The sequence below is a fragment of the Mugil cephalus genome, chromosome 5 (genome assembly GCF_022458985.1).
Source record: "Mugil cephalus isolate CIBA_MC_2020 chromosome 5, CIBA_Mcephalus_1.1, whole genome shotgun sequence".
Classification (NCBI taxonomy): domain Eukaryota; kingdom Metazoa; phylum Chordata; class Actinopteri; order Mugiliformes; family Mugilidae; genus Mugil; species Mugil cephalus.
The window spans coordinates 9,618,832-9,640,154 of record NC_061774.1 but is presented as its reverse complement, the minus strand read 5'-3'; the positions used below and the strand labels follow the sequence as shown (position 1 = coordinate 9,640,154).

General features: G+C 43.0%; 1 protein-coding gene across 1 annotated transcript; it reads right to left on the bottom strand.

Annotated features, from left to right (window-relative positions):
* Positions 1–52: 52 nt before the first annotated feature.
* Positions 53–20,451, bottom strand: si:dkeyp-115e12.6 (centromere protein F). The gene is made up of 18 exons (XM_047585025.1): positions 20,228–20,451; positions 17,310–17,487; positions 16,864–17,060; positions 16,646–16,746; positions 16,261–16,325; positions 15,206–15,464; positions 13,191–13,384; positions 12,429–12,554; positions 12,200–12,328; positions 10,824–10,946; positions 10,122–10,257; positions 8,209–9,641; positions 5,823–6,680; positions 5,361–5,656; positions 5,092–5,167; positions 4,111–4,663; positions 3,702–3,833; positions 53–2,809 (listed from the first exon to the last, which is right to left on the bottom strand). Exons 2-17 carry the CDS (start codon positions 17,469–17,471, stop codon positions 3,715–3,717), a joined length of 4,827 nt encoding a protein of 1,608 aa, XP_047440981.1. The 5' UTR covers positions 17,472–17,487; positions 20,228–20,451; the 3' UTR covers positions 53–2,809; positions 3,702–3,714.
* Positions 20,452–21,323: the final 872 nt, after the last annotated feature.

Below are 21,323 nucleotides of genomic sequence, written 5' to 3'. Positions count from 1 at the left end.
TGGACGTCAGCAGAAAGAGAAGCGAATCACAAACTTCTTCAGACACAGCAGGTTAAATTAACAGCAAGCCTTTTATTGTAGCCGCAAACGCAAATACACAGATACGTTCACATAAAAAGTGTCCAAAACAAGGCAAAAAATTAAAATTACACAGTGAGTTTTCCCTCCTCGGGGTTAGACCGCCAAAAGACTACAGATCCCAGAGATATGAAGGCAGCTGAGAGGGAGGTGAGGCGTGTTTGTTTGCGCGTGTCCGTGTAGAAGATGAACGGCGTCGGCACTGATTCAGAGCAGCAACAGTCCTCCGTGTCCCCACCGAGTCAACAAGCCACAACCTGGAGACTACGTCTACTAGTATAAATAAAATGTAAACACTAAACACCCAAATCACTCCAATCCGAACACAAATACCTTTACAAATGGTCAGCACAAGTTTCTAAAGGAAACATTCACATTTTTTTCAAGAATGTCTTCACAACAGCGCTCACATGCTTCATTTACTTATAATTAAAAAAAAGTTAATGGTCACTTAAATCATAAACTTTCTAAAACGGTTTTTAATGTAACTGATCGTTAATAATCAAAGCTAACATGACGCTTCTGAAAAATCACACAGGATGAGATTTTTAGTCTCGTCTCTTTTTTCGCTCTCATCCATCACCAGAGCTCAGCAAGTAGAAGACATTCTGGAAAAATATAAAGAGGAACTTTTGTGTATTTTGTTTTTTTACAACTGTGACTTGAACATTGGTCTCGTTTGATTTGGCTGAAGGCCTGGTCACACCAACATTAATTTGCTCAATTTATTCCAGTGGAATCACAGCAGTGGTTTTGCTCCCAGGCTTTTGTGGACAAGCATAAAATTTAATCCCGAGTCAATTCTGACACCAAGTCGAGGCATCAGTGACAGCGTTTTAAGGAGGCAGGAAGTCCAAAACAGAGGACGCAGCAGAAGCTTATCAGCTTGCGTCGCACTATTTATTTAACCTCTCCTTTCGGAGCGTAGATAACTGTGATAACTGTCCCACAAAAGATGCAAATGTGTAAACTGACTCTTAGTATCAGAAGGTTTTATTTGAACTCTTCCGTCACTGTTTGTGAACCAAAAGACAAGGAGATAAAGAAGCAGAGAGAGAAAACTCTCCAACTGTGGAGTCGTTAGCATGTTAGCATGCAGCTAAACCACGTCACTGATAACAAGGATCCTGAAGTTCCTAGAGGCAGAGATTAAATTCGCTGTTCCACCTTCTGGTGTGACCACGACCAAATGTTACGTTAGCTTTGGTTTTGAAGTGAACTCCCAGTAACTCTTCCATGTGCATGAGCTAATGTGAATATACACTCACACACATTCACTGCCAGATCATTAGGTACACCAGTTACAACCAATCGGTTCTTATGTAACAGTCCTGCGCTCGATCTTTCCTTCATCATTTTTAGTACCACCGAGCTGCACTGTGTCGCACTAATTTTGACAACCCCACGTTACACAACGGGTTAGATAACAGAAACTCTTAGTGTTTAACTTAATCCAGTTTCACTACATCCTCTAAAATTATCGAAAGGTGAATCACCACCGTTTCAACATCATAACTTATATTATAAAGCTTAGATTTAGTGCAGGACTGTTCCATTCAAACACATTCATTTTAACTAGCGTACCTAATGATCGGGCAATTGTGACGACACAGAGTTTATTATAAGTAGACATGAAAACGTATCCTGTGAGCTAATCTTAAGTAAGTGGTACGACTTTTAACAGGACGTCAAATCCAAACTCGGCTACTAAATTTACACACAGGAGGGTGTCGTCTGCGGCGCGAGACACAACTCTCACAATTAATCAAATCAACGACGCCCCGTCCGTCATGAGTCGCACATGTGTTCGAACAAAATAAAGCTTCACAGGTTTTTGGTGAATTCGTTGTTAAACCAACACCGGCTGCTTGTTAACGCAGGACAGAGAGGCAGAGCTGGAGGAGAGAGGGAGCTCAGTGTCATCACCATACATGGATTGGAAACCAATGCAGGTTAGACTGAGTCATAGACATGTCCTCACCCCGCTCCCTCCCACACACACACACACACACACACACACACACACACACACACACACACACACACACACACACACACACACACACACACACACATATACAAACAGTAACATCAAGATGATGACACGCATGTTCATATTCACACACACACACACTCACCCACACTTTCACACATTTGTTGTAAACACCTGCCGTTTACCGAAACACATTCAAGTGTCCATAAATAAGCCACCTCGAGAAAAAAAATATACATCGTGCTTCCACAACAGGCCTCTCTTGGCTTCGCCCTTTTGAAAAACAAGTCAAGCTTATCTTGACAAGTGCTTGTTTAGAAAAACGCCGACTAGGCACTGTTTCATTCAAAGTAAGCTGAGGCTTGGCTCGTAAGTTCATTCCGAGTTACTAAAAACTAAACAATCCCTTCGGGAAAGTGAAGAAACATCAACAAGCATCATTTAATCACCACTTCTCTAACTAAATATACAGGTGGGCGTCGAGTGAAGGCAGCATGATGAACGGATACGTCTCCACGCAGCAATCTGAGGATCAACTAGTGACCATTAAAAGTCTCTGGATCCACGGCGGAGGCGTTTATTATTTTGTCAGTGCAGGCCCAGTCACCTGCACTCACACGTCCAGAGGTCCACGGCTGATTGCAGCTTTTTTTTTTTTGTTTTTTTTTAAACCTTTATTTGGTCCTGAAGAGCGCTGAGTCGTCAGGCGTCCTCAAAGATCCCTTCTTTCCACCACATCTGTAGACAACCAGACAAAACATGGAACGTCTTTTAGATTTGGACAGAATCAAAATCTTATATTAATAATAAAAGAGCAGAATTAAATTGCTATATAACCAACATTTGTTTAATTAATCAAACAATTGTTATTTTAATAAAACGTCAAAAATGGGTCTCTTCTTTGGAGGCTTCAGTCCAACATTCAAAGATAATTTATTTGAGATCATAGAAACTACTGTAGAAACTACATCTGAATGACGAACATCTGTATTTGCATTTAAAAGGTCTCGACATTAATTATCGAAACAGTGGCTGTAAATACTCACTAGTGTCCAAAATTAAAAATAACCAGAACAAAACACTGTTGCTGCATTTGTCCTCCTTAACAGCGACGTTACGTCTGTGACATGTTCGCTCTTTCTTTTATATTTTCCTGCTGTCTGAGCGTCCAATCATCTCCAGATATTTGACAGTCAGGACTAGTTTACTGGAAGCTGCCATTGTTTGGAGATAAGTTAATTCCCCACACATGTATTTATCAAGATGGAGAAAGAAAAGTTCATTTTCTGAGGTACAATTTATATTGTATTTATAAAAGTCTGAACGATGAAATTTATTCATATTGAGCTCTTTATTCTGTTTGTATGTAACATTAGGCTTCAAGTAAAGAATATGACATTAAACAAAAGACATTAGTGATTAGATGCTTATGTTGTTTAACTTTAAATAAATGTTCATATTTGATAAAAGTCAAACGTGAGGCAGTGCTCTATAAAAACGTTGAAGCTCTATAATGAACTCTTCATTCATCAGTAATAACAATGAACCTACATATTCATTAAATACATCTTTGAATTACTTGGGACATAAAACCAACGTTAGTGTCTCTGTTACGGTCTCAGGACGTCACCTGCTGCTGTGCTTTAATCAGTCTCCTCCTCCTCCTTCGTGTTTTTCTGAGAGACGGGAACGACCGTTGTCCCCAACAAACCTCTCCTCACAATGTAGGGACACGAAGGACCACTGGGGATGTCAGCAAAGCCTGAGTGCGGGAAAGAGGGGGAGACAAAGAATAAATAAGAGGATTAGTGGACAGCAGATAAAGGACGGAGAGTGAAAGCACAGATAAAGAGAACATAAACAGAGGCGTGTGCTAAAAGGGAAAAGAAGTTGTGAGCACTATTACTTATCTCATGATCATTGTTTCTATAATTGTATAGAGAAACTTAAAGTAATGTCCAGTATGTGTGTTGTCTCTTTTAGCTCCTGAAGGGAACATCTGGCTTATTAGAGGTTTTACTCAGCAAGTCCAAAGTCACCTTTCATGACGACTTCTGGCAGACCGTAGGGTTCATACTCTGTGTCGTCGAACGCGGCTGACAGCTGCGTCCTGTTGCGACGGATTCTTTCAGCCAGACGAGCCGGGTCAGCCGGGATGGGGAAAGAACCCGAAAACAACAATTTATCTCCAGACTTCGCCCCCTCAGATAAAGGGACAGGGGAGACTGGAGGAGAATCCACTAGCTCTCCTTCATCCTCCTCCTCCTCCTCAGTCTGTGTGTTCACGCACGCTGTTGTGACACGGCTGGGATACAGACTGTCCTCTGTTTGACTGCTGACACTTATCATTTCTACCCTGACGTCTGAGGCCGTGTTTAATTCACCCGTGTCTCTGGAGGAGTTTGGTTTGGCCTCCAGTTTCTCTGCGTGACACTGATTTGATTTCTGAGGATCTTTGGCTACGTGCAGCGGCGCCGTTTTCTCCGGTGACATCTGGATGAGCTCAGTGTCTCTCTTTTGTGTTTTGTGCTGCGTTGGAGCGGCGTGTGACCGCTGTGAGAAGTTAATCTCCTGGTTTTCTTTTTCAGATTCCTGAGTCAAGAGAAACAATTAAAAAAAAATATTTAATTATGATATGAAAAATAACTGGACATTTTTACAGGTGCTTGATATCAGTGAAACAATAAGAACTGTGTGGTTTAGTGCGGGAATAGCTTCATATAAACTTTAAACTTACTGAAAACCCTATTCTGGAAACAGAGAGATTTTGGCTCATGTTTTGGCTGTACACTGACATTTTCTGTGTAACATTTAATTTGAAGGGAACAAATTAAACCCACTCTTCTCTTTGCTACATGTTCCTTGGAAATCCTCTGGAAACTGACCCCTGAGTATCACTGAAAATCTGATTTTGTTATCATTCTTTCTAAATGTCTTGCACTGACTTAGCCACAGAAGGATTTTCTCAAACAACAACACTGATTTTCTGTAGAAGTGAATGTTGATTTGGATGAAATCACCTGGTCAATCTTGGGAGTGTCCATCTTTTTAGAGGGATAGTCACTCTTTGGGTCGGGATGGATGCTGTTCTGGAGTCTGGTGGTGAAACAAGAAATAATATTAATTGTCTTAGTCACAGATAAAACCCTGTGCACAGACATGCAGTATATTAAACTATTAAATATATATGTGTATAATCAACTTAGATATATGTGTTTAATACAAAACTGGCAGATTTAATGCTCCACTACCATGTCAGCGCTGTATTTACACCTTTGTTATGAGTTACCTTGAGAACAACAAGCGACCCTGCAGCTTGTTGGAGGAGCAGTTAAGGTATAACTCATCTTCTCTGACGACTGTGACGTTGTCCTGGCTCTTCTGAGGGACCACAGTGTGTCCCTGAACCGGAGCCTCGACACTTTGGATCGGCTCATCTGTCTGCTGCTGCTGCTGCTGCTGGTTTGGACCGGACTGGTCAAACGTCGGGGCTGGTTGCGAGGCCAGTCTCCACATAGCGAGCTCCTCCGTCTGCTGCTGCGTTTCCACGGACAGAGCCCGAATCTTCATCTGCAGCGCCTCCACCTGGACGGGAAGGAAACATTACATTCACTGAGGAAAAGTACAACAACAATGAGTTGTCAGACAACTTGTGCAACTGTGTTGACGTAAACAAAGGAGTTGGAGTCAGTTTCCTGGTGGAGGTTATTAATATCTTCAATGTAAACCCGTTTCTGTGTTCGATCATTACCTGTTGCTGCAGGTGGTCAATGTCGACCTCAGACTCTTGGTCCAGCTCTTCTTCAGCTCTTGTGGTTGTCTCATCGTCCACTTCTAAATCTTGTCCTTCATCTTCAAGCCTCTTCACATTCTTCAGGAGCGACTCGGGTCCCTCGGTCGTGGTTTGCATCCTACGTGTCACTGGCTCTGGCGAGGAGGACACTTTCATGGTGCTTTGGCTTTGTTTGATTTGGTCCTCTTGGTTTTCGCTGTGAGACTGTAATGTTGGCCCTGTGGTTTCTGAGACAGTCCAGGCCTCTATTCTTTGTTTCAGTCGCTGATTTTCCCGGCGGAGAGCGAGCAGTTCTGTGGCCATGTCTGCTGTTTCCCCCTGTTGAATGCACTGATCCTCTGCCATCACACCAGCAGAGTCATGGTGACTCTGAGTCCTGTTTGAGTCCACAGAGTCTGGATGTTCTCCTGACCGCAGCGCTACGTCAGCTTCGCTGCTACGAGGAGAAGGTTTTTCAGCATCCAGTGTCCCCACCGCGCGTTGACTTGTATCTTTCGGTGCATTCGAGTCACGTGCTGCTACGTTCGTAGAGTGAAAGGTGACAGCGCGTTCCTTCTCCTGACTCTTTGAGATCTCTGCCACCTTTTCATCCCCTCGTTCCCCTCTTTCTCCGTCTTCACCAGCCTCTTTGACCGTCAGCGTCGTCTCCTCCTCCTTTTCTTTCTTGAGGCCGTCCAGCTCTTGCTTGCATCGAACCAGTTCCTCTCCTTGGCTGAGGAGGGCGCTCTCCTTCTCTTGCAGCTCTTGCAGGAGACCTGAGATGTGCAGACTCTGATTCTCGAAGGCCATCGTTAGCTGCTGGGTCTGACGTGTCACCTGAAAACAACATTTAAGGAGGAGAGGGACACAGAAATGTTTAAATGGAAAAATGTAATAAGACTATAAACAGTCTGTACCACCTGTGTATAATAAGAGTTTACAGCACATGTTTTAAAAAGGCTTCTTCTATGTGTCAGCGATCTGCAAACTATGAAATAGTGAGTGTATGTGCAGTGAAGTTACTGAGGTAAATTATCTTAACCACTTGTAAATCAGGGACACAGAGAAAGCTCAGATCATCTGTATCTGATGTATAATTTGCATCAGTGGCTACTGAGGTTTTGCCTCAATCAGATTTAAGGTCCTGTGTCAGATCAGTGTCCGACACTGAGCAACTACATGACACAGCGACACAGAACAGCTGTGATCGGTTTGAACTGCGCGTTACTCGTTCACGTCACCCAGTGGTTGGACAAGCACAGAAAACCCTCCCTCCTCCTGCCTCCTACACAGCGTCTAATCAGACTGTGGTGAGCGGCAGTTATTTCAGGAAATGTAACCGTTTGACATTTATTAAGTTCAACTCCGATATGAGCCTCTTTGTTCCAGTTTGACTCATAACCACTGACTGGACGCAGATGAGAAGCTGCAGACGAGCGATTAAAACCATAATTAGAGAGCAATGCTGACAATAGAGAGTATGCACGTGACGTCACCACAAGTGAAGTCTCCGTGGTTACGGCCACTGAGTGGCAGAAAGTGACAGTTGAATATGAAGATTAGCAGCATTAGTTTGAAACACAGGGTTTAATACCATAAAAATTGTAAAATTAATTTTAAAAAAGATGAAGAGCTGTTTTACGATTGACTGAACCAACAGATTTGAAAAGCAGAGATAAATGTTTACAGGTGTCTGCGACTGGCAAAGAAAAGAAGTAAATGAATCGCTGCATTACGAAGAAACAACTGGAATCCAGGCACAGAAACATGGTGCTGTGTTTCACATTTAGTGTCAGGTTATATTAAGTTATGCTCGGTTTTTTGATGAAGTCACAGCTTAAGTTACGTCCTGAAGTGCTGTCAGATAAGTTTGTGGATGTTGTTGTTTTGGCGTAGTTACAGTGAAGAGCAACTATTTCAGTTCAATAAATAATAATAAAACAATAAACTGAACATTTGTGATCACTCCTCTTCATTCTTTTAACGTCGGTCTGACGCTACGGTATTGTCTGGCAAACGTTACTTCTCAGACAACTCTTAGCGTTAGCATCTTTTATTTATTATAACCGAAATGAACTAAAACTAACTGAAACTGAGGCTAATCCACTTTTCCAAATCCAGTAGTAGTTTGCATGGATGATTGTTGAGTCTAATTGTCCTTAATTTGATCTGATAATCCACATTTTCCCTGGTGTCGCTGTATTTACTTTGCATTTAATTTGATTGAATCTGCTGTGGGAGTTGTAGTTTTGGTGATAATCTTTTCTTCTTTAAGTAGCAGCTGTTAGTAAGAACATTAGCAAAGCTTCTCTCGTTAGCAGCTTTTAACAGCCATCGTCTGTTCCATCTGTCTACAATTACTCACCTGGTTTTGCAGGGCCTCCAGTTTAACCTGGTACTGGTTAGCACGCTCCCTCTCCGTTTTATACTCCTTCTGAAGCCGCTCCACCTCTTTTGACAAATCAGAGGCAACAAGCTCACCGCCTCTGATTTGTCTGGTGTCCTCCAGGTCAGCGACCACTTGACCCGTTTGATCATCACCCGACAGAGGCAAGTGCTCATCGTCTATCACACTCTGGTCCTCCTGAATCAGGTCTGCCCGAGACACATGCACGTTGCGTTGGTTGGTGGACTGGCAGAAGCGGAGGTGCCGCTCTGGTGAAGGGAGGAGGTTGTCGTCGCAGCAGACGACGACGTTGGAGTTGAGCTCGTCGTCGTGTAGAGTCAGGTACGTCAGAGGGCTGTTGGCGTCCGAGAGACTCTCCTCTTCTTGTGAGTTTTCTTTTAGTATCTGCTTTAAGTTTTCTACTTCTGCAGTAAGTTCTGCCACTTTCGTGCTCAGCTCCTTCTTTTCATCGATGTCTAAGTTTGACATTTGGTTTCTCTCCTCGCGCTCCAAAGCCAGCTGTGCTTTCACCTCCACGAGCTGCTTCTTCAGCTGGATATTGAGCTCTATCATTTCAGTCTCCCTGTCTTCCAGTTCCTTAGATTTCTCCTCCTCCTTCTCCTCTCCCCCCTCCTCGTCTCTTTCATTGCTTCTTCTCTTTATCTCGACCTCCAGAGCAGACACGGCCTTCCTCAGCCTTTCTGCCTCGGCCCTTTCACTCTCCAGTTGAGTCTTCCACTCCTTGTCTTTCTCCTCCCTCTCCACGGCCTGGCTGGCTTGTTTGCGGCTGAGCTGTTTCAGACGAGTCCTGGCCTCTGCCTCAGCCCGTCGTTGGGACTCGAGGTCTTCTAGTCGTTTCTGGAGCTCCTGACGCACATCTTGGAGCTCAGACTGCAGCATGGCGTTCTCCCTCTTGAGGTCTTCGGAGGGGGCGGGGTGCTCGGACGTGAGAGAAGGTGTCTTTTCGGCAGAAAGCATCAGAGTTTGCGTCAGTTTGCAGTCGGGATCTGTCACGCGATCACCATCCATAGAGGGTTTGATGGGGATGTCGTCAGCAGAGTGAGAGGAACCGCTGTTGTTTGGACCAGAGATGTCACTTTTCATCGTCTCATTATTACTCTCGTTCTCCTCTTCATTACTCTTCCTTCTGTGCCCTGTTCTTCGTAAACACTCAGTGTCTGGGGAGATAATGACACTGATGTGTTCAGAGTCTATTCCTTCTCCTGGTTCTCTGTCAGGAGGGTACGGTGCTGTGCGCTCTTTGTCTTCTTCTTCCCTCCTCTGGTCAGGTCGTGTAGCAGCAGACCTCTTGGTGTGGGCAGGAGGTCGAGGAGAATGAGAAACTGAAGACTGAGGTGGAAAACTTTGAACGACCGGGCAAAACTGGACGGGTTGTGGAGCAGATTTTTGTTCTGGAGTCAAAAGGAAAGAGAAACAAATACAAGAATAAAAACATAATTATTACCCAAAGATGCCACGTGCAGTAAAGGAGACAGTATCTGACTGTTTGAAGTATCTGTGCATTAATAGAGTTAAATGTAATTTAATGTGAATGACAGTTTGACCAGCAGGGGGCAGCACTGTCTCTTCTGGGAAATTATCATGACACGTCCTGAAGGGAACAGTAAAACCAAACACTCATCATTTTAACTTTAAAACACGACAATTAACCCAGAGAGCAACAAGTCCCCCAGATGAAACTGGTTAAACCCCAAGTACTTATAGTAAGTACTATAAAAGTACTATAAAAAACACTGCATCTCTTCTAACTCCTGACCTTTGACCTTCTTCCTACAAGAACTCGAGTGTCAGAACAAATCTATATGGTTCATATGTATAAACATATTGTACGTGATGGATTCACTGTCCCGCACACACAGCAGCCTCCTGACCTTGTAGTTCTTTGAGGAGACGCAGGGTGTCGGCTCGCTCCTCCACCAGCCTCCTCCCCTCCTCCTCCAGAGCTCGCTCCCTCTTCCTGCTCTGCTCCAGGCTCACAGCCACACCCTCCGCCTCACGCACCGCTTCCTAATGCGAGGGGAAAAAAAAAAATCAAATTAGGTGGATTAGACCCCGTCGAATCTAACTGAGATCTGGGTGCCTCAGTAAGAATTGTATTTAGCTAATTAAATCCAAAATCCAACCTCAGCCTCGCTGGAGTCAGCATTTATCAACAAAGCTCTGTTTTAAGAGAAATCAGTTTAAATCTAAGTCGGTAATAACTTTAAAGAGGGGATCATTTTGTCAGTTGTGGCTGAAATGTTTGTGTAACAGTGAAACATATAAATAGATATACCAAGGTTTATCAAAATCAATCTAATTTTTTAGCTTCATGAAATTCTTTCTGATGCCATGAATTATTGAATAAGCAAATATCACACATTATTATATAAAATATTTGGCTACTATACGGCACATTAAGATGCTGTTTAAAAATTAAAGGAGCCCATTTTCCACCTGCTGCTTTTCTACTGAATAATTGATAAATGTAGACTGTGTGTGTGTGTGTGTGTGTGTGTGTGTGTGTGAATAATTGATAAATGTAGACTGTGTGTGTGTGCTTGTGTGTGTGTGTGTGTGTGTGTGTGTGTTACCGTCAGTTTGGCTTGTGTCTGCGTCTCTTTCTTCTGGCTTTCCTTCAACTGTCCCTCCGTCCACTTCAGCTTCTCTTTCTGAGTGTCCAACTCTTTCTCCAACACTTGCTTCTGCAGAGACAGCTGATAGAGGACATTGTTACTCGTTAGCTGATTGTTAACAGAGAGAATGGATTTAAAGGAGATTGGAGGGAATGGATTAAAGAAAGAAATGAGGGGAAGGAGGTGAGAAGAACGAAGATGAAACAAATGGCTGTTGTTTCAAGAACAGGATTCAGGACAACAACCAGTGATAAATAGTGAGACTCGGTCGTGTGTAATAGATGATCTACCACTGAGGGCAAACTAACAGAGAGAAACAGAGCTGATCGGCTTCCCACCAGTTCTCATATTAAACTCTTCACATTATCTTAAGTTACTGTAAACACAAACAGTCTGGAAATGATCATCTTTTCTGCTCAGATCATTTATAATAAAGCAACTCTCACAAACGTTTGTACAAGTTCAAAGTTCGAGGTGACTGACTTTGTGTGAAACTGTCCTTCTACTGAGCTTTAACTCGGTTCAGTCTTATCAGATAAAAACAAGATAAAAATCTGTGTGGTTTACAAAAGGCTTCCACGAAGGTTTTAGAGGACATTATATTTAATGAATAGACCTTGTGAGAAGGTTTCATACCATGTCGAGAGGCACGGGAATTAAGATGAAAGACACATTATTCTGTTTGGATGAGAGATTAACTTTTGTTTTGCTGATAATCAGAATTCTTTCATGTTAAAAAAAAAAAAAAAAAAAACATGTCATGCAACATGCCTCAAACACATTAAACGAATCTTCACCCTCATCCCACAGCCTTTCCTTCACGCCGCTCTTTCTGACTTTCTCACACACACAGTTACACTTCATAGGTTTGTTTCATGCTTCCACGGCCAAAGCAACTCTGCAAACATCAAACGCACTCACTCCGTCTTTACCTTCACTGCTCAACCTTTCCACTGGGGAGAAACCGAGAGGAGGAGGAGGAGGAGGAGGAGGAGGGAGCGGAGAGGAGAGCAGGTGGGAGGGGGAGGAGAGAAAACAGAAACACAGAAAGCGAGAGAGTGAACCAGAGAGAGAGAGAACAACAAGGGCGAGAAGCAAGTGTGGGAGAAAATGTGAGATAAGTTTATTGATCTTTGGTAAATATGAGAAAAATAGTCCCAGGAGAGGGAGAGAGGGAGGGAGGGATGGGGAAGCAGGAAATAGAAAGGGGAAACAGCTGAGAAAACAGGACAGGCTTGTAAACCATATTTACAGAGTTTCCAGGGTTGATACAGGTCATATCTAGAGAAATGCACTGTGCACGTTAGGAGACTTGTTGGTCCACTTGTGTGTACCTTGTCAGCCTGGGCCTGCAGGGCGTTGTGCAGCGTCCTCGCCTGCTGGAGCTCCTGGTTGAGCTTATTCACCTCCTGCTGATGCTGCTTCTCCAAACTCTGCCTCTCCCTCTGCTGCTCTGTCAGATCCTGGGAAAAACAACACACAACGAAACAGGTACTTCAGCTGTGAAGTGGAGGAGAGAAAACAAGATCCGCATCTCCGCTGTTGTTTCTGCGTCTGCCTCACTCTCTGATGTTGTTTCTCCAGCTCCTTGGTGCGTTGCAGGTGTTGCACTCGGCTGCTCTCGGCGTTTTGCCTCTGACACTTGAGCTCCTCTTGCAGGTGCTTCAGCTTCTGCTCAGCTCCTGACACCTGCGACGTAGGAACACACACACGCTCTTAAACAGTTCTTACTTTAAATTACGTCCTTAATGTTACTTAACATGCAACAAACTGTCTGCTTACACAGAGAGCACGTGTTTATGTTTTTACCAATTGTTTTGCCTGCTACCTTTGACTTTTTAATCACAGAAACGAAGCCATCGAACCACAGATGTTCTCCAACAACAGGAACATAACAAAAATGAAAAAAAATGAGAGTTTTACTCCCACTTCACGCCTCCATATCAATAGAATACCTCTGACTATACGTAACACCGTGGGTTTTGAATGTATCACACCCAGAGTGTTGTGTTTTGTGTGCGCCGTGTATTTATTTGCCTTGTGGTAATCGTTTAATGCTGACTAAAAACATCCTAACATCAGGAAGCGGTTAATTAATGGGAGTCTATCCTTTGTTTCACACATGCACGCCAGATGTTTTTTGCGTTGGTGATGGTTCAGGTTCTGAAAGTTCCAGATAAGTTTTCAGGGAAGAGAAATATTGTGATAAATGAGGACAACACCCAGTGTGTGTGTTAACAGTAAAAAAAAACACGGCCGGGCTTCAAAGACATGTTTGTTTTCAGTATCAGTTCCGTCGGTATCGGTAGCAGAGTGAGCTTTTACCCGTTCGCTGTCCTGCGCCATGCGTGTGTGCGCCAGACTCAGCTCGTCCCGGGCTCTCTGCAGGCTGAGCTCCTTGGCAGCGAGCTCCTTCGTCTTCTGCGCCACTTCATTCTGAACGGCCTTCAGCGTTCCCGTCTTCGTGGACAGCTGCTCCTCCAGAGCCGAGATGTGACTCCGCATTTTCGACAAGGATCCTGGAGGACGAACCAGGAACAGTTCCAGCTTAAACAGCTGCAGTTGTTATTTTTAAAAGAAGTAACAACTGCAGAGATATAAAAATACCAAGTGGAAAGTACAACAGGAAGTGCATGTAAAGGATGATTGTGTAACTGCACTGCAACTCACTGTTTTTAAATCTACGCTGTATGAATCCAGTAGCATAGACACGTAACTGAAAATATTACTCTAATAACCATTTTCATACATTTTCAGCCTTAATTTACATTAAAAATCCCCGTTTGCTGACAGATGAACAGTTATTGAGTAAGTGGAGGGTGAGCACAGTGGACAACACACAGCTAGAGTCCACACAAATGGGTCAATCCATAGAGAGCGGATCAATGACAACCACAGCTGTAGTCGCTTCATATGATGAACTCTGACCAACCCCAACACTAGCCCTTAATTACACACTCTCGTCAGTGTATTTGATACATTAGTGAAATTGTAACCACACTGAAGGTTGTGGTATCTTTCATTTGTTGCTCATTCAACTGTGATTTTATTCTGGAGGCTATAGTTTGTCGTACCATTTAACTGTATTGTGTTGTACAGACACAAACTACATCCTCCTAAATGATCATCCAGATGATTTACCCCAACTCTCACTCCGTTTCAACATCAACTGAACAACCATCATGACGCTACCCCCCCCACCTCCCCTCCAGTGTCCCTGCAGCTTAAAGCAGCATTTATTGTTTCACGTTGACCTGTCCTCGTCTTCGTCCTCGTCCTCCTCCTGAACACAAAACAAACATCCGTCGTCGAGCAGATGCAAAGATAAGCTTTGCGTCATAACTATAAAGCGCAGCAGGAGACGCTCCTGTACGTGGCCTGGGAGCAGAGGAATCTCCAGCTGAGCCAGTGATTTCTACACAACCTCTTACGTAACAGCAGTTTGTTGAGGTTACACAGAGTACATGACGACTGAATTCCTTCGCCAGAGCTCGGTGTGCTCGGTTATCAGTCAGAGGGAAAAAAAAAAAAAAGATTAGGTTTCACTGCTCAGACAAAGGTAACGAACGTGACGTGGGTGAAGTATTGCTTCATTCAAATACATGTAAATGAACTAACTACGGGTACAGAGTTGGCAGCTGATTTTTAATCCTGATTTTTTTTTTATACTAATGATGTATATTTATAAACAGCACTAGGCCGAGTTTAATATATAACACATATAGTAGGTAGGGGGTCCCTACTTAACCTCTCCATCAGTTTGGGGGGACCTCTGCCTCACAGATGCATCAGCACAGGAACATTTCACTAACCAGAAGCACCAACAGACGCTTCAGGTCATTAAATAAGATTCTGCATAAAAAATGGGATTAGTGTCTGATGTCCACACATTGGTTTTTAACATAACTACTTAGTTTTTCAGAATAGTTGCCATTTGAAATATTCCTTTTTGCAATTTATATTTGTGCTCTATTTTTAAAGATTAGAATTTTTAAAAAATATTTCTTTCTTTATGTATATTAACAAATACACTCTTATTATTTCTAAAGTCATGCTAAAGGTCAACAGTCTGCACCAACCTATTGTGACCAGAGTCTGCTGGTCTCTGATTTCTATTGACATTATCTATTGACATTAAGTTGGTTAATGTTGACTGTTGTGAGAACCACCTGAAAATGTATTTGCGCTGCTGTGAAAGTTTCATTGTGTCAGTTAAATGCCGGCTCTTGTTCTTTGGGGTAAAGGCTACTGGGCTCAGGTGCATGTTCGCATGTTTTCAAACTGAAATGACACCCAGTATTTTCCCGTTACCACGGTGACCAGTGAAAATCCCCACTCACTCTCTGTGTCCGCCCTTTGCTCCTCATCCTTCCCACAAACCCTTTGCTCTGGTAGGGCTTGATTTGCGCCGTCCGTGCAGGCCGTCAGGGGAGAGGGCGGTTGCCGCCTCCTGGCTGCCGGCCTGGAGTCATCCCGTTCCCATGGAAACGCAGCCGAGGGAGTGGAGAAGACATCCGATTGGTTGGAAGGGTGGCGGTGGGGCGTGACCTTCTGCTGTTGTGGCGACGAAGCCGAGGGCACGTCGGAGAACTGGAGGCGCTGCCGAAGGGAGGAGAGATAAAAAAAAAAAGAAAAAAGACACAAGCTGAGCTGAGCAGGAACAGGACGTAAAACTAGAAACAACACTCATCAGAGCTTCTAAATGACAGCGCTCTAGGGTTTGAGCAGCGTAAATTAAACAACATTTGACTAAAAATGACTCGCTGTTATTTACAGAAGATCCTAAGCACCTATTTCACTCTACACAACATATTCCTCTGCTAGTTTCCAAGTCTCCAACAAACAACCCAATTCACTCACATTTCTGTCTAAAAGCTGCCGTGTCCAATTTTGTTAGTAAAAAAACCTTAAGTTAAAGTTAGGTTTGTATGTCCATTAATAAATTTTGAACAATTTTTACCTGACTGCACTTTGCCCTTAGAAATGGAGCCATGATAAAAATTCAGTTAAACTGTATAATAAGGATAAAGTGAACAATATTGTCTATTTGCATAAGAACAAGTCTGAGAAGGTTGGAGACGTCTACATAGAGTGGTATTTTAAATAACAGCATAAATAACAACCTGATTAAAGAGGCGGCCTCTTCATTATCCTGTTTGGAAAGCCTTCTTAAAACGTCTGCGGAGGGTCATTGTTTTAATTAACAGATTTGCCCACCCAGACTACTTACAGAGTTTTTAAGCCGTTAAGACCGTTAGAAGAAGACAGAAAAAAAAATAAAGATACAAACTGAGCCATATCCCCCGAGCAGGGAACAACAGCTTTGAGATAAAATCCCCATCATCTTGGATTAGCCTACACATACCTCAGTAATAACAAACGAGCTGCTACTTACCCGAATGTGAAGCACCCGGCTCTGTCCTTCATCTCGCTGCCCTGTCTTCTCTTCATTTCTGCTCCCTGCAGGACAAAAACACAGCATCTGGACTGAACGTCGTACCTACAACCAATCTCCAAAGTTGAACATTGGTGGACAACCAAGTGGTTTTGCGACAAGAGAGGAAAGACAAACACAACAGTCCCCCGAGATCAAGGCCTGGGAAAGTATAGGAGCTGAGGGAGTTTATTTATTCCCGCTCTTCTCTTTTGGGAAATGGGGTTTTCCATTCAATTTTCCAAACTATATAGTCCACTAATAAAAAAAATAAATAAAAAAAAAAAAATGGGAAGAAACCACTGCAGAAAGTAAACAGAGGAGTCATACATTTATAAAACCGTACCATTGTTTTCCCAGGGCGAGGCTGTATTCCAGCACGGTGTAGAAAACAGAGTGGTATCTGCTGCCCGGCTGTTTTGAAGCTTCTCCAGCTCGGCCTCCAGTCTGCCACAAAGAGAGGATGAGGGAGAAACGAGTGAGCATGGAAACAGAGGAAGCTCAGAAAGCAAAGCCGTTAACAACCGAAGCCAACGGTCGCGGATGATTTCTTCTCGCACTGACCTCTTCACTTCCTGGGTCAGCTTGCTGCTGAGGCTACGAGCAGCATCCAGCTGGCCCTCCAAAGAGCAGACTTGGGCCTGCTTGGTCTGAAGGTCCTGGGTCAGCCGGTCCCTGCCAGTCACGGCCGCCTTGGCCTCCTCCCGAACGCTCTGGAGCTCCCTCTGAACAGATTGCAGCTCCCCACGCACCTCCTCATACTGAGGAGGCAGAGGGAAAGGTTCGTGTTTAGGAATATTAATAGTGTTGTGAAAGGTATTAGTACTAAATGAGACTGAGGTTTGGCTTTTAGATCACACTATATTTATTTAGTGGTAAAACGTAACCTTTTAATAGGCAGTGACCAAATATGAGCTGTATGATACTGCTATTAATATGCTTCACAGTTACATGTCATATGGAACAAACATACGTAAGTGACAGATCTAAATCCATTAGGCGGCTCACACCTTCACAGTTTGTTTCTCAAGGTTGGTATGGATGTTGTCCAGCTGCAGCTGCTTCTGCTTGTTCTCTCTGGACAGTCGCTCCTGATGGATCTGCAGCTCCTTCACCTTCTGCAGGACCCGTCCAGAGAGTCCCACCGTCCAGTCCTCCTCAGCCCAGCTCATCTCTACCTGCCTGGGCCTGACAGGACACAGCAATGAGATCACAACAAGCACTCTAATGCAAGTTAATCTCTACTTCTGGATTTGTACACAAGCACTCCCTTTCTATTCAAAATAAAAAAAGAGGGCTTCTGAGAAATAAATGTCAATTATTTGTTTTGGCAATCATGATGTAATCTACAGCTAACCTGTCCTACTTCTATTTTGCACATCCAGAAACCAAACATTTCCTGGAGCCGTGGGAATCACCGGTAAGACTGAAACTCTCACAGTTTGAACCAAGCAGGAAGTACACGGCCTCTTGAGTGAGGTCTCAGCGGTGCCAAGTCTGTGTGTGTAGTTAAAGAGGATCCAATCCATAACGCATGTATCTAAACATGCTATCTAAACATCATCCGTCCCTGTGGCTCTGTCATGTCTTGAATATATTATGTTGCTAAGGCTTTTATCCTCTCAGGGAGACGGTGGTTGTCACTGCTGAGCAGCTGTGACTCAGTGTTTTCCAACACAGCCCGACTGCAATGTTCCACCAGCTCTCATGGCTCAAAATAAACCGATTCTCTCTCAAATATCAGCAAGAACACACGTTTTGCCTCATGTAGAGTCAAATCTATGAACCCTGCCTTTACTGGGATTTTTTATGGGTAAACACTGCATACAAACACACTTTAAAGCCATATAAAAAGTAAGGAATGAAGAAAAGCCTGAAAATGATGACGTGACAAACCTGTAGAGTTTAAGCTTTACAGCCTGAAGGCTATAACCACCATGACTGTAAACAAATTCAGACAAGCGCACATGTTGTGTCATTTGTCAACTTGCTTCCTTGAATCAGGATGACACATTCATCCACGCTTTGATAAGACAGAACAAATGACCGGTTAACACGTTTACAGCAGTAAATACACTGACTTATCCATCAAATCTATTTTTACGTTTACATAGTAAAAATAATCCCAGAGTGACAAAAGTCTGCAGCACAGGTAATTCACCAAGACGTTTACACTGGAGAACCGTGGCTAGAGAACTAATCTTCTGTTATCAACTAAATGTTTCAGCGCTAATCTAGTTTAAGGATAACATTTTAATGTACTGATAAAAAAGCAGCATACCTAACTTTATCAGAGATATAAAAAGATTAGGATTTATCATTTGTCACTTGTTTTCATAGTCTACCAACACAGAGCCAAATAGTGGATTTATGATCTAAAGTCAGATTAAATGTCCGTTTTTTATATATATCTTTGTAAAATGTCATTGTCCCATTCTCTCCCTATGTTACCTCTAATGGAGACGAATTAGAAAACCTGCAAATGAATCACACACGAGCAGCCATAACATTATGACAGACTGTCAGAGCTCAAGTGAATTACATTTATGTCTTTATTTATAGCACCCGTCAGTGGGGGGGGATATATTGGGCAGCAAGTAAACATATTGTCCTCAAAGTTTATGTTTCAAAAGCAGAAAAGGTGGAAGAACTTTGAGTGACTGAGACAAAGGCAAAACACTGATGCCTAACTGGGTCAGAGCTTCTCCAAAACTGCAGTTCTTGCATGGTGTCTGTGGTCCACAGTAGTTGGTACCTATCAGAAACGATCCCAAGATGGAAAAGAGGTGAACCTGATGCATGTGGGGAGTGAAGGTTGAACTGTGTAGTCTGATCTAAAAAGGAAAAACCTACTGTTGCTCAAACTGCTGAAAAAGTTCATGCAGGTTCTGATAGAAAAGGGTCAGAACACAAAGTGCATCAGTGTTTGTTTTGTATGAGGCCACAAACCGATCAGAGTGTCCATCCTGACCAGTCTACGCCCAATGGTGCCTTCAGTGGACATGCGAGCACTGAACTGGACCACAGAGAAATGGAGGTCTGATGCATCACTTTTTCTTTTACATCGACAGCTGGATTCATGTGCATTACTTATGTCAGGAACATTTGGAAACAGGATGCATGGAACAGCTCCTTGACGTCACCGTTGGGGTTGTGCCTGGTGTGCAACAATGTTCAGGCGCTGGTACGTTTAAAAGGAACAACCACATCACTGCCAGGACCCATGTTTCCCCAAAGAACTTCACATGGTAGTGAGATGATCAATGTACATCACTGGTGGTCTTAATGTTGTGGCTGATTGGTGCACATACAGTGACCGAAGTTCTTTCAAATAAGACTCTCTAACACTCAAATGACACCTACACAAAAACAAGCAGCTTCATAACGTTGTCAAGAAAGCAGATCCCAATGGATTCAAATATAAAATTGTGTCAAAACAAGAACTTTTTTTTTTTTTTTTTTTTTTTTTTTTATTTTTAGGAACACTTGTCTGCTTCTTACATAAATAGAGAATTATAATAATTGAAAGCACCAAAGAAAAAGCGCCCCCCCCCTTTAGTCTCGCACATGTTGTGAGATTTGAGACTCCGGAGACACAACTATTCACTTTAAGTTGAAGCGAACTAAATTTTCCTGAAGTGCTCCTCAAGTAGGCGCTGGGTTGTTATGATGTGGCCGGAGGAGGCAGAGGTCCAGGAGCTGGACCCTGGCCCGCGCTGATCACGAGGTTCAAACAAATCAAGACACAACTTTTTTTTAAGAAAAGGAAAAGACTGGATGACAGTTTTAATTCAGTCTCGAACAGACAAAAAGATGCGCATCGTGACCAGGCGGGACACACCTTTGTATGCGTTGTTCGCGTTGGGTCCAGAGACTCAGGTCTAACTTAGCAGTGATGCTACAAGCTAAACACTGTGGAGCTACTCACCATTCACTTCACAGAGTTACGAAGGACACCAGCCGCCTCGGAGCCTCTTCTCACACCGCTGAGTTTAAAGTTACCCCGGTAACCATGAGTAACCCTCTACTTCTCCTACGTATCCAGGGACTCAAACGTGTTTTCAGGTAGAACCGGAGCTAGCTGTAGCTGTAGCTGACAGCTTTCACATCTCAGACCAGATGCCGCGCGTCTCGTGCAGCTGACGGCCAACAGAAACAGAGGCGAGCTGAGGCACGAGGCGGCCGGGGAGGGGCTAGTGACGTAGCCGGGGACCTGTCCCCGCGCTCAGGTGAACCTCTGATGACCTCTAGCGACGTTCACTGTCAATGTAACGTGTCAGTAAACAAGACACTTCTGATCAACTACAGTCCCTGAACACAATCCATACACATCCATTGTTTATTTGTTTAAACATAAAAAAAAACAATTATGAGGTATAGGATGTGTTTATTTAGTACATATTAACCTACACATAAACAGTACATACACATGTGCAAAATACCTGTTCATCGCTGCAAATACTTGATATAGTTGCTAATTACTTTTCATTTGTTTACTAACATTTTACACATTTAATACATTTATTAAATTCAGTACTGTAGATAACCGTAGTAAACAGCTTAAATGAATCACTGCCAGAGGCCAAAATTACTAAAGTTATACAATGCTGACCAAAAAAGTAAACACCGGAGCAGTCACATCTATTACATTTGTAGAACCAGTTTTTTGACTTTAAGTGACAGTAAAGTGAATTTTACTGATAACATTTCTATAATCTAACAAAGCAGAACATTGAATGCATAACTTTTACTTCTCAGTATGAAAACATTTCAAAAGAGCTGGAACTATTTATTTATTTTTCTACTAAAACCTATAATAGACTATTATTTGAGAAAATTAGAAATTCTGAAAATAATGTTATGTAATAATAATAATGTCATAATAATAATTCACATTTATGGTTTTCTCATTAGGAGCACAACACTCCTCCCATTATTTCACTGAATATCACCACCTCCATAAAGATTTGACACTGTATGTGGGTGATCAGACTGAACGATACTGTGAGGAGATAGTGAAAAAT